This window comes from Panthera tigris, chromosome D1, assembly GCF_018350195.1.
Source record: "Panthera tigris isolate Pti1 chromosome D1, P.tigris_Pti1_mat1.1, whole genome shotgun sequence".
Lineage (NCBI taxonomy): Eukaryota > Metazoa > Chordata > Mammalia > Carnivora > Felidae > Panthera > Panthera tigris.
In genome coordinates, this window is record NC_056669.1 from 81,405,991 (window position 1) to 81,423,383 (window position 17,393).

General features: G+C 42.5%; 1 protein-coding gene and 1 long non-coding RNA gene across 3 annotated transcripts in view; one reads left to right on the forward strand and one right to left on the reverse strand.

The window, feature by feature from the left end:
* Positions 1 to 9,447, reverse strand: part of LGR4 (leucine rich repeat containing G protein-coupled receptor 4) — a 101,574-nt gene extending 92,127 nt beyond the window's left edge. The window contains exon 1 of the mRNA XM_042958100.1: positions 8,759 to 9,447. Coding sequence (XP_042814034.1) covers positions 8,759 to 8,943 — 185 coding nt within the window. The 5' untranslated portion in view covers positions 8,944 to 9,447. The remainder of the gene's footprint in view (positions 1 to 8,758) is intronic.
* Positions 8,199 to 14,383, forward strand: LOC122231083. Of its 2 annotated transcripts, none has more exons than XR_006208213.1 (4): positions 8,199 to 8,286; positions 9,765 to 9,856; positions 10,122 to 10,240; positions 13,887 to 14,383. It is a non-coding gene; the product is annotated as an uncharacterized LOC122231083 (long non-coding RNA). The 2 variants fall into 2 exon arrangements; XR_006208214.1 differs by having other exon boundaries at positions 9,765 to 9,820.
* Positions 14,384 to 17,393: the final 3,010 nt, after the last annotated feature.

Here is a 17,393-nt window from a genome sequence, read left to right on the forward strand (position 1 = left end):
AGGGGAGCCAACACGATTCCCACCCTCCACCCCCAGCTCTCTCCTCAGGAGAAACTGTAACTCCTTCCCTCACCCCAGAAATTAGGCTTTCTTGTTAGAAAGGCAGTAGCACCACCTAAGAGAGGAGATCTTGACAAAAGTGTATACACTACTTTCTCTCCAAGATCTTTACAGTTTTTTGAATGAAAACGATCAGCCAGATAAGTAGACATTTTTTCCATCAGCACAATAGCTCACTTATGAAGTCTACAACAGCCTGTGGACCTGGTATACATTCAAAGAACAAGAGAAATAGGATTCACACACACATGCAATGGCTTAGTCACTCCCAAAAGAAAGGGCAACAAATCGGGTCCTCGCCCTCACTCAAACAGGTCATGCTGAAGTTTCCTACATGTCACCCTCGAAGATAAAGTGAAGTTACCTCTTTTTGCAGATGGAAAAGCCAATTCAAAGTGGCTACATGACATGCCCACACTGATTTGGGAACTCGAGGTCATGATTCCTTGTGCCATACTCTCAAAAACAAAGTCATTTTTGAAGGCCTGTTCATAAAGATAGGCCTATAAAAAGAAGACTCTGGAATAGTGACATAAAGAGCTGGATTAGTGACCATGGACTTAAAATGACCTTGGAAAGAACAGAAGGCCAACAAGAAAAGTTTCTTCCTTACAAAGATAGGAAAATACTAAGATTTAAAAAAAGAAAAAAAAAAAAAAAGAATGAAATGAAAAAAATTTTAAAAAGTAAATAATTAAATAAAAATTGAATAAACTAATCAAATGAACTACCAGAAGTAGCAGAGAAAGGATGAAAACTGATTATTATAAACTGCTAAATATCAGTAAACCCATAATATGTATTTTTTTTAAACATGATACGAAAATATTTGAAGTGTATTAAATTCACTTAAAATCTCCTAATTAATTCTGATCATATTGTATACACATTCTGTCTGTGCTTCAATTTATGTGAGATAAAGAAAGTTTGAAGAGAACTAAAGGGCAGTTATCACTTTGGAATATGCCAAGACTAGGTGGATCTAGTGCCTAAAACAGAAGAGTGTTTGAAAAGTCTTCTAGAATAGTAAGAAACCTAAAGGTTAGTTGACGTTTTTTCTCACCCCCCAACTCCAAAGAGTCAGTAGATTTTTTTTTAAACAGTAAATTCTATGCCCAAAGTAGGGCTTGAACTCACAACTCTGAGATCAAAAGTCGCACGGTCTACCGAGTGAGCCAGCCAGGCGCCCCAAGAGTCTGTAGACCTTAAAACAGAGTTCCTAAGGTGTAAATCATTCAAGAGCTCGTGTTCTCCTTCTCTGGAGAATTCTCCCACAGGAAAGCAGCTGATATGGCTTCCACCACACAGGAAGGGGGACAACATAGAACAGAGTGGCCACCACAGGTCTCCTCCCTCCTGGAAAAATCTCATCTGCTGAGCCCTTCTCCTATGATCCATGTAGTTTCTCCAAGAGCCTCTTAGCATTTTCCCTTAGGAAAATAGGGGAAACCCAGAATTTAATCAACAGCACCACCCAATCTCTAGAGTTTCAGAGAAAGGACTGCCAACTTAGAAGCACACCCCCTATACCTAAGAACCTTGACAGGAGTGAGAATGAGGACATCTACCCGTCCTCCTGGGAAAACAGTTCCAATCAAGATCTTCAGGGATGTATTGATGTCACCCATTTGTACTAAGTTACTGTCTTCAGTTCCTACTAGAAACTGCCTGGATGAACTTCACCGCCTGAGGGGAATGGAGAAGTGAGACTCATTCCTTAGCCCTGCCTAGTACAGCTCCAAGCTGAAGGTATCATCTCCCAGCCAAATTTACATCACTCTTCTTAGGAGGGAAAATTTTCCTCAAATAAAACCTTAAAAATGTATGGGACTGTGAAGACTCTAACTCATGATTTTTCTGGATATGGGCTTCTGAAATCTGATTCAAGTATCAAAAAATATTTTGTTGTCAAGGTGCACTAAGATTTTCATTCTTTCAATGGTCAACTTTATATTTAAAACTTTGCTAAAAAAAATAAATAAAAGGCTACATTCTATTGTCAAAATAGAGGAAAAGAAAAAACCAGCCAATGGGGCTTCCACAACCTTTTACTTGTCTTGATTCTGAATATGTAAAAACAAATTAAATATGAAGGGTAAAGAGTCATTAAATAACTTGAAATATATTAGATATGTTTCCTCCACAAGTTTCTCACCAGCACAGACATCAGACCAGCCTGGGATACATGGCCCAGCCGCCTCCCAAAATATCTATGGTTTACATTTCCTTACAAGGCTATTCTTACATTGTTATGGGCCAACATGTTGCCACAGAGGGGTGGTTCGATGCCTTCCCCATAAGGTCTTTCAGTACAGTAATGCTAGGAGAACCAGAAAAATATTTTTTTTTAATTTTTTTTAACGTTTATTTATTTTTAAGAGAGACAGAATGCAAGTGGGTTAGGGACAGAGAGAGAGGGAGACAAAGATCCGAAGCAGGCTCCAGACTCTGAGCTGTCAGCACAGAGCCGATGTGGGGCTAGAACTCATAAACCAATGGATCATGACCTGAGCTGAAGTCGGGCGCTCAATCAACTGAGCCACCCAGGCGCCCCCAGAAAAAAATATTTTTCAAAGACGTTCATTTCTTGGACATGGACTCTTAGAAGGGCATTCCTGAACCTCAATCACCTGCATCTAAAAAAAGAGACACCCAATGCCAAATCTTGCTGTCGACTCAGTGCCGAGGGCGAGTGCTTTTGACAATTAAGAGATGTAATGGTATCAAAACACGCTTTAGAGACTGAAAACAACCACTCCAAACTTTCAGAATTTTGACTTCATTACACTGGAAGGACCGTGCTAAACAGAGTGCCAGGCATCTACACTGTTTAACAACAAATACTTGTCTATGGGTGGGTAAATCCAGAGTAGACGACCACATAATTATACCTTGCCATTTAAAAGGGGGACTGGAGTACAAACTTGCTAAAGTCTTCAGAAATTGAGGTTATTAAATGTCTATGAACTATAAAATCACGATCTGTCTCTTGCTAAGCCTGATTTCTAAACTCAGTTTAGAACTCACCCAGCTTCAGACCATAGAGCTGCTACCTGGCCTACAGTGTGACCATCAAGTACTGAAACACAAAATAAATGCCTAGAAAAGCAGACAAATTAGCCATTTGGGTAAGAGTACTAACTTGCTAAATGCCCTAGCATTTTATTCTTCCCTGGCAGGACTTAAAAATAGAGGATTTTATCATCTTAGTGAAGCTCTAAAAAAAACCCTGCAGCTCACTGAACAACGTTGGGGGCAAAAAGGAAAGAGTTACCCATATTCTTTATATATGTGAAAAGTTGTTAGCATTGTCAAAAGCTTGAAGGCTGACCAACACAGCTAAAGGCAAGCTGGATAACACCCTTCTAAAGCCAAAACCTTGAGATCGAGCTTGAAAAATTAAAAGAGCAAAGCTGTCTTATCAAGAACACTCTGAGTTATATTAGTTACATTTTTCAGAGTGAAAGGCACATCTGGCAGGGTTTAACTTTTAACCCAGGTATACCAACAGACATTGTACTTTTATGGAAATTTATCTTTTTTATAGAGAAAAAGTGAGAGACAGTCTTAGAAAAAATTCAATGAATCACTAAAGGATTCCTAGAACTTGCCTAATAGTTGACACAGGTTCAGAGAAATTCAAAGCAGTCAGAGATCTGTGCCATCATCTAATCCAAAATCCACTATTTACTGATCAGAAAAATGGGAACGAAGGGATAGGTGCAAACAGGGAGACCAGAAACCAAACTCCAAACTTGCAGGCTGTCAGTACTTTTGCTATTATAAAGATGACTAAAATAAGAATTTGAGAGATAACTGACAGAGGCCAAGAAAATGCCTAAACTTGTCTGGATCCACCTACCAGTACAAAACTTTGATCTTCCCTAAGAGATTAAGTTGTCAAATGTTACCTTACAATTCTAATGTTGAGAGCCAAGTGCCTGGACTTTAAATGCCTGATACCATAACTGTCACTAGCATTTGGTTCGGCTAGAAATCATAAAACATTAGTGGTTACTACAAAACCTTTAGGGGCTCCCAATGAGAATTAGCGTTCAAGTCCTAGGTATTGTTCAGACCACACCCAGCACATTGTTGCCTCCAGAAGGCAGTGAGTTCCCCATTCAACGGAAATACGCCAGGAGAGTTGGGACAAATGCAGAAGCTTCCTGGGTGGGTGAGAGATTCCATGATTTAGACCATTTACTTCCCTTAACAGACAGGATGCAAGAAATGTATAAAAAATAATAATCAAATTCAAGAGAAAGAAAACTCTTGGCAGTTAAGAGTTGTTTATTTTCTTGTTCTACAGGTGAAGAAACCAAGGCCCTGAGGGGTTAAGCATGTCACCAGCTCAAGGTCACTTGTGTGATTTGCGGGCAGGTCTGGAAATGGCTCTCCATATGCCCAGCAGAATGCTCTTTCTTCTCTTGTATTTAAAGAGAACCCAGTAGTTCATTAGTTTGTAAAAATAAAGGATCTATACTTAAAGATGTTCATGCATTGGCCTCATTTAGCAGAAAGTTCAATTGTACGAGATAATAATACATCTCTAGAAAGACCCACCACACAAACTAACATTAAAATAATTCAGGTATCGAGGGATATCAAAACTCTACCATCAAGAAAGATACAAATATTTACCACTAATGACTGACCTGCCTGAGAATACAGTAGACATCGGAGGAAGCATAAGAAAATACTTTCAAGTGATACTATTAAAAGAAGAAACGTATTTGATGTAGTGAAAAAAAAAAAAGCACATAGTGAAAAAAAAAAAAAGCACATCTTAAGGAAGAATCTGAGATGATGCTTCCAACAGAAAAAAAAGCAACAGGTTATTTTTAAAAACACTTCAAAGCCTCTCCAGTAACCATGAATTCTGTACAGAAAGCTCGATAACCTGCCCAACGTACAGGGTACACACACTGGGAAGGTTGGAGAGATTATGACTAATTATATGGAAGTGAGGACGTTGAGTAACTTTTTGTACAGTATCCAAATTACTGAAACCGAATGATTTTATTTTCCAAGTGTTAAGCCATACCCACAGGAAACAAGCAAGGCTATTCTACCCTAGCAAAGCGCCTTAGCCAGTCATGCATTCTGCAGCAAGTCTCCATGGCAAATTTCCTAACACACACTTCTAAACACAAAGAACTCCTCCTCCAAGTGAGTGGTAATGAAGAGGCTTGAGCAACTTCACATAGAACAAAATCCTGCTGCTCCTGGGATCTTTTATGAGAGGATCATAACATTATCGACAGCTTGCCATCCTAAAATTATGTGAGAATTATAAATTAGAACTTCTGGGAGCTACAAGCAGCCTTAGATGTAATCTAGTGAATCCAATTATTTCATTTTTTCAGGTGAGGAAATGGTTACTAAATAAAAAAGAAAAGAAAAGAAGGGAGAATGACTTGCCCAAGGCCACATAATATTTAGTGGCATGGTAAGGACGAACCAAGGGATCAAAGCCACGCAAACAGCCTGTGTGGTCTTAAAACTGGTCACCAGACATAATCTAGGATGTGGAAATCTGTGCTCTGGGTCTGCAGCTTCCAGACGTCAAGGTAACCACACATAAACCAGAGGACACACATATGCAAACCCCTCCCCACCACCTCTGTGATTTCATCCCTCTCTCACCACAGTCTAGATTCTGGGAGTGTAGGTGATTCAGAGTGACCTATTACCATTAATATAGGAATTGCCTTGAATCCCTCTGATAAACTTTGGAATTTTAATACTAGTAAGATTACTTCCCTCAAAACACCTCGGGGTGAATTGTGACAAGCCAGTGCATTGTGACACAGGATTGAGAACTGCTATTGCAAAACATAAATAATCACTACAGGTGCAGCAAATAGTGTGAACACAGGAATCCCATCAACAATACTGAGATTATGTCTGACTCTGCCCCCAGACTCGGATAAAGCAGCTTTCAGCAGGAAATAGACACTGTTGGACTGAACAAGTTTAAACGAGCCTGAAGGAGAAGACGCAGGTATCCTCTCTCTGGGGCCTCCTCAAATCTGGACAAAAGACTAAATGCTGAGAATGCTGAATTTGGCAATCTTGTGTGGGAATGATGTCTGAATCCCAAGCCCCGACTCTTCCCTCAGTGTGGCGTTAAGCTCCTCTCTAATCACTGCAACATTTTTAAGTGCCTGCTGTGTACCAGGCTCTGTGGACTCCAAGCCAAGTAAAATAAAAGCTCTGCTCTTTGTCAGCCCAGGGTCTCCAACGTGGGATGCATTCATTCTCCCCTGCAGAGGGGAGGATGTTACACCATTGAGCCAGGAGAAGAAAATAAAATCACTCTGATTAATCAATCTTTCTCATCTTTTTAACTTGTATCTGTGTAATTTTATGGGTGTACATGCTCCAGAAATTAGGAATAGGTAAACAAAAGTTTGGGACCATGGATCTAATCCCTTGGTGTGTGTGGCTCACTAAAGCTACAGTGGGACAACAGATCAGACATACTTGGGAAAAGACCCCAGGTGATCCCAAATCAATTGGAGTGTGCAAACCGACAGTACCTGCCCATGCTCAACATGGCCTTTGAGATTCACTTGGACTAGCTGGTTTCCCAAAATGCAAACCCACTGCCCTTGAAATGCCCTATAAATGGGGTACTCACACAATATATACTTTTGAGGATGAAATGATGAGTACTGGGAATGAAATGAGTTATCTGTATACTCTGGCTATAGGTCACAAGTGGAAGAGGAAAATGTTACACATTTGCTCACCACAGCAGCTCAGGAAGTGCCATGATGGTGCTAGTTTAGACGATCTAAGGGGGACAGGTGCCAATGATTTTTGTTTCCCATGCCTTGAACAGTAAGTTCTGTAAAGGCTCCACGTCAAGAAGAGAGCATTTTACCACCTCCAGTGAGTTCTAAAGGAAGATGCTCTACACAGCAGCGTGCTCTCTTAAAAATGTAACATTTCTTTGTGGTTTTAGGCACTAATGTAAAACAGTCTCTCTCCTTATGGGACAAGTCTACCCATCAAAACTGGGGAAATCTGCTAAACAAGGTCTTTACTACTGGTCAAAATAGGAAAAACATGGCTTTCTATGAATAGAGGGGCTTGAGAGGTTTCAGGTAAGGAATCTCTGCTGCATGAATTCCCTAAGTTTCACGAGAACAGGGAAAAAAAAACAACAACAACAAGAAAACCAGCCCTATCTCCTCTACTCAATCTTCTTTCCCTCACTGCTCCCGGGTCCCACGCAAACCTGCCGGTGTAATGTACCTGTTTGTGGGCACACCACTCTTCACTGCAAAATTAATTGCTTTCAGTGAAAAGTTCAACTCCACCATACTGGAGGAAAATGACTTCAAATACATAACGAACACGTGACACAGGAAAAATAAAGAGGAAAAATAAAGAGAGGCAAAGAATGAGACAGGTTTAAGGCAACAGACTGCAATCCTCAATAAAACCCCACTGGCAGACAGCAATAAGCTGAACCCACCTGGAAACACAGCAATGCTTTGGCCTGCACAGCAAGGATGTCTTCACAGGGTCAGTTATTCCTTTAACATTGTTTATTTCTCATAGTTCCTTTTCCTTGGTCGTAAGGTAAAAGGAAATTCCCTTCACCCAAGGACCTCTCAGAATCCCGTCCTCTCTCAAACGGCTCTTTCACGGCTCTTGATTGAATCACTCTGGCCACACAACACAAGAGCCAGTGAGCACACCAAGCCCTGCATTCAATTACCCTACTCTTTCTCTATTGGCGGTATTTGCCAATACCACCTACAACACCTATTTCAGAGTCCTCTGCTTTTCTGAAGGGAATGTCTAAAGCCTCAGGTCCCCCTTTGAGGAGTGGGGATTTTAGAAGTCAGAACCATCTGAGTGGCCTTCCCAGCCTCAGGCAGCTCAAAAGAAAGGTACAAGAGAAAACTGCTGCCTTCCATTCTGGTTGGGCAGATTCTATGCTCCGGAACTTTGATTTTCTTTCACAGCCTGTACTTCAGGTCAGCATTCCTTCTTTAAAAGGCCTAGTTGGGTGAGGAGAGTATTTTACCAAAAGAAACCTGCAGTTTCCTCCCCCTCCTCCTGTCTTGTTTTTACCCGGTTCCCCCGCGCGCTCCGGAACCCTGGGCGTTAGTCGGTGAGTCCAGAGCGGAACTGGACCGAGGTGCCAAGTCGCTCTACCTGGATGAGGCCAAACTGGAAGGGGATTCGCCCTGTACATTGGCACAGGTGTGTCTTCTCCCCTCATGCTGGAACCCTGAAGGCTCCAGGTGTTTCCCCCACGAAGCGTGCCTAGGTCTGCAGACTCAGGCCAAGTTCTAGGCGCCCTCAGCCTGCCTGTTGCGAAGCTGTCGCCAGCTGAGCGGGGCCCCGCGTGAGAAGGGAAGGTCTCCTGAAAAGGCTGACAGGGGCAAGCGTTTCCAGATTCCACCCTCCGGCTTGGCCCCAGATGCACTTGGGGGGGGGGGGGACGGTGACTGTGCCCTAAAAGTCTGGGAAAAAGAGCTACTCGCGGCTCGGACCCGGGCTGGCACAGTTTGTAAAGCCCGCCGTGCAGGAGTGGGTGCCCAGCACCCCACACACAGGTGACCCGCGCCCCAGTCCTCGGGACGCTTGTGGGTGGGGTGGGATTGACCACCGGCTCCGCCCCCCCCCAGCAGCCGTCTGCCCCCCTCCCCGGCACCCGGACCCCGGCACTCACAGCGCTTGGGTGAAGGCGCTGAGCCCCTCGGGCACGGCCGTCAGCCCCTTCCCGGAGCAGTCCACCCGACGGTCGCCGTCGCAGCTGCAGGGCGCCGCGCAGAGAGGCGGCGCCGCGCCGCTGGGCTCGGCCGAGCCGCGCAGCCCCAGGGCGAGGAAGCAGAGTAGCCCCAGCGGGCCCGGCATTGCTGCGGCCGCCTCCTGCGCCGGCCTCTCCCGCGGCGCGGCTCGCTTGGCGCGCCTCCGCTGCCCTCCGACGCCCCCCGCCGCCCCGGGGCGGCCGGCCTGAGGGCTGGGGCGGGGGCTCTCCCCTCTCGGCGGTCGCGCGGGCTGGGCCCCTTCAACAGTCCGCGGCAGCAGCGCAGGGACGCGGCGCTCCGGAGTTTCGCCCTTCCCGCTGCTCCATGGAAGCGCAGAGGCAGCCCCGCTCGTCCGGCGGCTCAGGCCAGCCGGCCCGGCCGTGCGCAGCTGCGGGGGCCGCGCTCTGCCATCGTACCCGCCGCCCCGTCCCCGGCCTCCCGCCGCAGCCGCTCTTCAAGGTTGCAGAGCGCAGCCTTCAGCCATGCCGGCCCCTCGCCCCAGCCCCCGCCCGGCTCTCGTACAAACACCCAGGCTCCTGCTCGCTCTCTCGCCGCCGCGGCTCAATCTCCTCCCGTCCTTTTCCCTTCTAGGGTTGCACGCTCGGGTTCCCAAGCCCCCAGCCGCTGGGTTATGCAAATCACTTAGGTACATGCAAAACTAACCCTTCTCCCGGAGCGCCATTGGCCCGCGGAGGTCTCGAGCTCATTACTATGCAAGGAGGGGAGCCGCCACAGGCCAAGAGTAGGACCAGAGGGGCGTGTTTATCGGGCGTGAGTGACAAGGTGGTGGTGGTGGTGGTGGTGGTTCAAGGCAAAAATCCCTGGTTTGGCCAGATGTGTGTGGCAGGTCGTGAATGGAAGGTAGAAGGATCTGAATATGTAGACTCTGTTTTTTTCCCTCCCCCACCCGTCTTCTTCCCTCTGCAGAAACTGGATCTCCTAAATTGGACGACCTGAAAACTAGAACTTGCCTCCAGCGTTCAGTTAAGTTTCAAATGACTCTCCACTGTTCCCAAAGGGTGAGGACTTTGGGAGCTGTGGAAATGGAAAAAAGATTTTGAAGGCAAGCCTCCCTTAATCTGACAGAGTTAGGTGTTAGCTATGTATTGAATTAAAGCAGTGTACCCCCACAAGCCTGTCACTTCACCTGAGATCTTTATACCTATGTTGATATGCACGTTAGTATGGGAGGCTACATATGAGCGGTTAACCCGCGACGTTACAAAGTTTTGGTGATCTCGATTCAGACTGTTTTCTCACGTACTGTAAAATCCTAAAACCCAGGAATCTTGTAAGGGGCAAAAGAGGTGATGTTTCTGAACACGGGACACTTTCTCCAGACAAGAAAACATTTGAGTGCTAGATGACTACCACTGAGAAGCCAGCAGCAACTTTGGTGTCAGGTTATTATCAGCATTCCTTTCTCTTGTAGACTTTTGTGGCTTAATAGACCCCATAGAATCATTATTTGCATCAAATTCTGCTTTGTGGGCACCTCCTTTCTTACTTTCCACTATGCCTTCAAGTTATTTTACTCTACATTAGAGACATTTTTCATGAATACTTTAAGGCAGACAGGGTTTAAAATGCCACTAGTTTATAGTTTACCATTCATGTCACCTAAGTAAAATTAAGGAAAATGGAAATAAATTGATAACGGACCTAAGAAGTTTAAAATGAAACCTTGCTATCATCTTTGCATTTGAGAGTTTATCTTTAAAAAATAATGCCCAGTTGGACACGCGACTAATATACAATAAATTTATTTATATGCTAGAAAGTCAATAAATATAAACATGCCTTGACTTCAAGATTTTAGGAATGACATATTTCCTCTAATTGTGAGTCTGAAAGAGAACGTAAAGACAGATGGACAACCCTCTGGTTTTATAGATAAGAAATCTGAAGCTCTCTGGTATTGTACTCTGCCTAAGATCATCACAGAACATCCTGGGCTCCTGTGTCCTCGTCTGATGCCCTTGGAGCCTTCCCTAAATTGGTGCCCATTGTCTAAATCATTTCCATTATTTTCCAGCAGCTCTCAGGAGCAAGTGAAGTGAGGCAAAATTGTAAATTTGGTTTCTTTAGTTGATTCTTTTAAGATCGCTCTTTTATTTATTTATTTTTTATTTTTATTTATTTTTGAGAGAGACAGAGACAGAATGAGAGTGGGTTAGGGGCAGAGAGATTGGGAGACACAGAATCCGAAGCAGGCTCCAGGCTCTGAGCTGTCAGCACAGAGCCTGACGCGCGGCTCGAACTCACGAACCGTGAGATTATGACCTGAGCCGAAGTAGGACACTCAACTGACTGAGCCACCCAGGCGCCCCAAGATTGCTCTTTTATAACAACATGGAAAGATGACAGAATTTTTCTTGCCAAGATTTCACTTTCTTTTGCTGCTTTAAAATGAGAATTGTATATTATACTGATTGATTGATTGATTGATTGATTGATTTTTGCCCAAATATGGAGACTGTATAAGGGTATACAGAGGCTCTGCCTGCTGGGTGAAGGTGCCCCATTACAGAAATAAAAACAGGGAGATTGTGGGGGTTCCCCCATAATGCTATAATGATTGAATTTCATTTTTTTTGTGTGAATTGCTTCTAATTTACAAAAAGAACAAAAATCAGAGTTCACAGCAATCAGCTTAAGAAACAAAATCTTACATGGGGCACCTGGGTGGCTCAGTTGGTTAAGCATCTGACTTTGGCTCAGGTCATTCTGCTTCGTGAGTTCAAGCCCCACATCAGGTTGTCTGCTGTCAGCACAGGGCCCATCTCAGATCCTCTGTACCCCTCTCTATCTGCCCCTCCCCTGCTTGCACATTCTCTCTCTCAAAATAAATAAATAAACAAACAAACATTAAAATAAATATTAAAGAAAAACAGAAACAAAATGTTACAAATGTATTCAAAGCTCCCTTTGTATCTCTCTCCAATCTTTTTCCACCTGAGAAGTCAGCTACTTTCCTAAACTTTGTAGTTAATTCCCATGAATATTTTCAGCATTTTCATACTTTTCTTATGTGTGTATCCCTAAATAACATATAGCATTGTTTTGCAAATATAAATAATATCATTCTGTACTCCTGTACAACTTGCTTTTTTTCATGCAGCCTGTGATCTTTATGAAATATGTGGCTATTATGAGTTCATTTTTATTACTATACAGTGTTCCGTTTAAAGAATGTACTCAGTATATATCTATTCTATTGTTAATATTAAGCTTATTTCTATTTTTTCTAACAACGCTACCATGAATATTCTTGTATCCTTTGTTCATACCTGCAAGAGTTTCTCCAATATGCATTTCCTTTATATGTGTGTGCATGTGTGTGTGTGTCTAGGGGTGGATTATATGCACTCACCATTATCGGATGTTGTCAAATTGCTTTCAAATGTGATTGTACCTACTTGTGCTTCTGGCAGCAGAGAATAAAAATTCCCATTACTCTATATCCTACCAACACCTGATGTTGTAAGACTTAAATATTTGCAGATCTGATGCATATGAAATGCAATCTCAGTGTACTTTAAATTTGAATTCCCCTGATTACAGCTGCATCTTTTCATGCATTTATTGAATGTTCCAGTGTGTTCTTCGGTACATTGACTATTCATTTCCTTTGCCTGTTTGTTTTCTATTGGGTCCTTCGTATCTGCTTTTATTGTTTAGGGCCAGATAGTAAATACTTTGGGCTTTGTCAGCCATATGGTCTCTGTCACAACTATTCAACTCTGTCATTGTAGCATAAAGTCACCATAAATAATACATAAACAAATAGACATAGCTGTGTTCCAATAAAAATTTTTGGGCAAAAATAGATGTTGGACTAGTTCTGGCCCATGGGCCATAGTTTACCAGCCCTGTTTTATAGGTGCTAATCCCTTATTGAGATCAGATTATTTTTGAAAACCATTTGTAGGATTATGTAAAATTCACAGGGACATACCTCAAAGGTGACCATCTTTTCTTGCAAGTTGAGATCAAGCACTATAATTTCTGGTCTCTGGAGTGAGCTCGTGCTGATGATTATATTGCAGAATGAGCTAAAAAGAACAAATTGCAAGGCAAAAAAATGACCCTCTTTCTGGAATGAATGCCAGAAAGAGTCCTGGGGCACTTAGGGTTTATCTAATTCTCCATCCAAAAGGCACCCCAAATATTTTTGACCTAAGACAATCATATGGCTGATGAAAAATAGCTACCGACTTTATAAAAGCAAGGGTGCCAAACCGCCACTCAAAGTTAGAAGCTGAATATGTATATTAAAAATATATATGTGTTTATATATACACACAAACATATGAATGGGTATCTTTATGTGTGTATACATATATGAACATTTCAAACTGTGAGCAATTCAGGGGATAAAGAAAACATATCACACCCATCAGATATCTGGTATGTATCCAGTTTGAATCCTCAAGATAAATGCTATTGTTTCTATGCTCTGATTCTTCCACATTTGCATCTGGGGCCTTAGGATGGAGGAGCTCCCACACTGGCTCAGAGGCTTACAATCTTTCTACCTTGGTCTCAAATAGGTGCTTTCACCCACTTGTCCTTTTCTTCTGTGTTTCAAGGTCCCTAGAGTGGTCCTCTTGTGCACAGGACCTAGTTTTTAGGGATAATTTAAAATGGCAATCATTTTGAAGCACAAAAACAACAATGTAAAATTGTTGACAAATTAAAAACATCCTTTTAAGTTGCACTTGTGACCAAATGTGGGCTTCTGACCCCCTTTCCTCTACTGCCACATGTGCAGAACTGATAGATCTTGGGATGTGAGGACCGGCATAAGGCTTCCCGTGTGACTGACTGACGGCCATTCTGGAAGTCACCCCTTTTCAGGACATTGCTAAAGAGTTCTTAGTTTCTTGGCCTGGTTGCATATCCTGGGGTCAGAGGTCCTTTCTGGTAGTTCTGAAGACCCATATTGATCCCAAATTTCAAAACATTTCAATAAATATCAGAAATGTTTTCTTATCCATGCCTAATCCTTTCTAAATCTAATTTGCTTATCCTGAATTTCCCTTTCAGATCTAACCCAAGAGGTGAATGACCCTCAAGGGAACAATTTCTGAATGACAGAACCACGCGTGGATCCCAAGGCCTAAGCGCATAAACTACAAAGAGGAACACAAACCCATGACAGAAGCCAGACAATGCAACAGATAGAAAAGTAAAAGTAACAAAAAACAAAAACAAAAACAAAAAAACCAGAATAGAAATCCAGAAAGATTATCTCCTAGTCACACTGAGAATTTGTTCAAACCAAAGAATTAACACAAAGTTCAGTCACAGAATTGGGTTCCTTTTTACTCTCTCAGAATTCCAGATAAAACTTTGAACATTTTAAGAAGACTCTAGCATGAAACAATATTTCAAAGAACTTCATGCAACATGTCTGCGTCCCATAAACGTGCTTATAGAAGACCAGAACTTGGGGATAGCTCTGCTATGGATCCTGACATAGCCTGGGAAGCTTTTCTTTGTCTGCATGAATGTATTTGAAAAGAAACCTAGAGAAAGGGGCACCTGGTGGCTCAGTTGGTTAACTGCCTGACTTTGGCTCTGGTCATGATCTCGTGGTTCATGAGTTTAAGCCCCACATCAGGCTCTGTATTCACAGTGCAGAGCCTGCTTGGGATTCTCTCTCTTTCTCTTTCTCTGCCCCTCCCCAATTCATGCTTTCTCTTTCTCTCAAAATAAATAAACTTAAAAAAGATCTAGAGAAGACGGCCGTAAGAGAATTCAGACTCAAAGACAAGCTATGGGTAGACAGAGAGAGAAGGTATCATATTCTGTAGTTTCTTTTTTTCCTGACCTGGACACCTAATATTGTGTATCAAGAAAGACTATTAAACACCTCCTAGGTAATTTCAAAACCTTTCTTTTTGTCTAGTGATGGTTACCATGACTGTCTTCAAAATAAGGAGTGGCAGTCGCGGTGAAAACTTTAACAATCCTAGGGGTTTTGAAAATGATTTTAAAAACTTTTTTGAAATAAAAAAAAAATCAGAGGCAATGCTTTTAAAAACACAGGCAAACTACCAACCATCTGTAATTGTCAAGATTACCTGAGAAAGGAGCAAAGAAAACCACAGAAACTAGATCAACAGTGTTGAAAGTTAGGGTGATGTCAAAAATGCTCTTCTTGGAGTCTGGTTGGCAAAATCTGGTACTATTTACTAAACTCTCTCTCTCTCTCTTTTTTTTGGTCTCATGTTAGTGTTGAAATATACAAATTCATTTTGTAGAACACAATGAGGAAAGTTTAAAAATTTTGCAATATGAAAGAACAAATGGAGGACCTGGAGGTGATAAAGAAACATAGTAACTTTGCCAGTTTGCTCCTTTTATACCAAAATAGCACAAACTTGTCAAGCGTTTCAACATTTTCTGGATTTTTTTTTCGAGGAATTTTTACCATGTACCTACTCCTCAGAATCTACCCTGCTAGGGAACAAAAGGGTGAGATTAATGCACGTCAGTCTACATGTAAATCACCTGGGGAAGATTTTAAAAATAGAAATTCCACCTCCACTGATTCTTCAATCATAGGTCTGGGATGAGGCCCTGGATTCTCAAGATTTAAAAAGTTCCTGATTCTGATGTAGCCTCCACCCAAATTTATGACTCTCTGCTAGGAGACTGTGCAAGTTTGGATCCTTTGAGAAGCAAACACCGATAACAGGATTGCTCACACAAGAGATTAGGGGAAATGTTTCCGAGGGAAAATGGGGGAGGGGATGGAGGGAGATATTTAAAGCCATGAAACTGAGATGCAGGTTTGACTCCAGGTCAGGAGAGAAGGAAGGACAAGAGCCTGGGTGAGTCTTAGACAAAAGTAGCGTTCTTCCAAGGTTTGGCAAGACCAATGGGGAGACCCCAAGAGAAAATCACCATTAGAAGAGTCCCATGTCTCTCCTGAGCACACTTGCCTTAGTGCCTTTGCTGTTGTACTCAGTCACTGACTAGGTCCAGCCTGGGAAAAATGTGGTGAAGGATATTCCAGTAGGACTGTCAGTCAGTTAGCCTCCCTATAGTCAGAGGTATGTTTCCTGGCAAACTCACAAAAGAAGGTATGACAGGGGGTCCCACCCTTCAAGCAGCTTCCAATCCAATTTAATTTATGGAATTTAGAAAATTTAGGATTAGAAAGGACCCGAAGGCAATCACCTGCCTGAAGCTGAAGAATGTGTAACACATGCCTGTCACTCTTGGATACATCAAGGGTTAGTATATTTACATCCTCACTGGTAGCTGAGTCCATCTTTGAGCAGTTCGAGCAGTCCCATCGACTGTGGAGACAAACTCTTTCTCCTTGATACTTTAAAATACTCAGAAATAGAAAGAAATTTGGAGAGCATATGTTAAATCCCCTCATTTAACAGTGAGAAATCAGACCCACAGAGGACAGCTAAATTACCCATATGTAGTAAGTGGCACATCTAGAACTAATATCTAGGTCAATTCCTCTTTCCACTCTAGAATTGGTTTAATTAGTGTTTTTAATTTTTATAGAAAAGAGAAAATTTTTCATAAATTTAGTATCAGACAAAGCAAGATAATCTCAATGCCTCAGATGGTCGTTGGTTTATTTAAGGAACGTGCCATGTCCTCTATGAAAGGACTTTTCTCTTGATCAAACATCCTGTTTGGGCTAGGGTGAAGATAACCAAGAGGCAGAAAGCCAAAGATAATTTCCAGTCAACTACAGTTGTTCATACTTAGTAGAAGCCCTAAAGTAATACTAAATGAATCCTCCGTCCACGCAATCCCTAGCAACGTATATACTGAATGGTAGGGTAGATATTTGTATAATTTGGTAATTTGCATAGGTTTGTTTTGTTTTCTTTTAGGGTGTGTTGGAAAGAGTTTCCACATATACAAAGCTTTACATTTTATGAAATACATTTAAATATTAATTTTGAATTTAAAAGAAAAGATTAGGTACATTTTCCCCCCCAAAACAATAAAAGAGGTTATTATCTCACTGCACAAAGTCTGCAGAGAGGTCAGGCCTCAGGGCAGGTTGATTTAGCCACTCCCTGATGTCATCAAGTACCTGAGGTTCTTTCCATTTCTTCTCTGTGCTCTTTTCAGTATTGGCTTCATCCTCAGGCAATCACATGGCTGCAACAGCAGTTAGGTTCCGGAGAGGGAGTTATCGCACCACCACACAGGGTCACAAGGAAAAACATCGGGGTGGTCTGGAGGCAGAAGACCTCAGCAAGGGGAGTGCTTAGGCCGGGCTAGATTACAGAACTCAGGAACAGCCAGACAGAAGGCATGCAGAGGGCACCATATGGAGAAAGGGTGTGGAGTCTCCATGCCCTCTCTAGGGGTGCTGGTCTTCTCATATTTCCACCTGTTCCCCAACCCGAGAGCCAGATCAGATACATTTTTATGTCTTTGGCTTGATCTTTAGCAAGAACTGCTAGAAATTTCTAAAATAGAAACAACAGCACTTTGGTGCCATCTTGTGGCAAAATATAAAAAGGTAGGAGAAAAAGATCATCTACAGTAATTAACCCTTGAGGT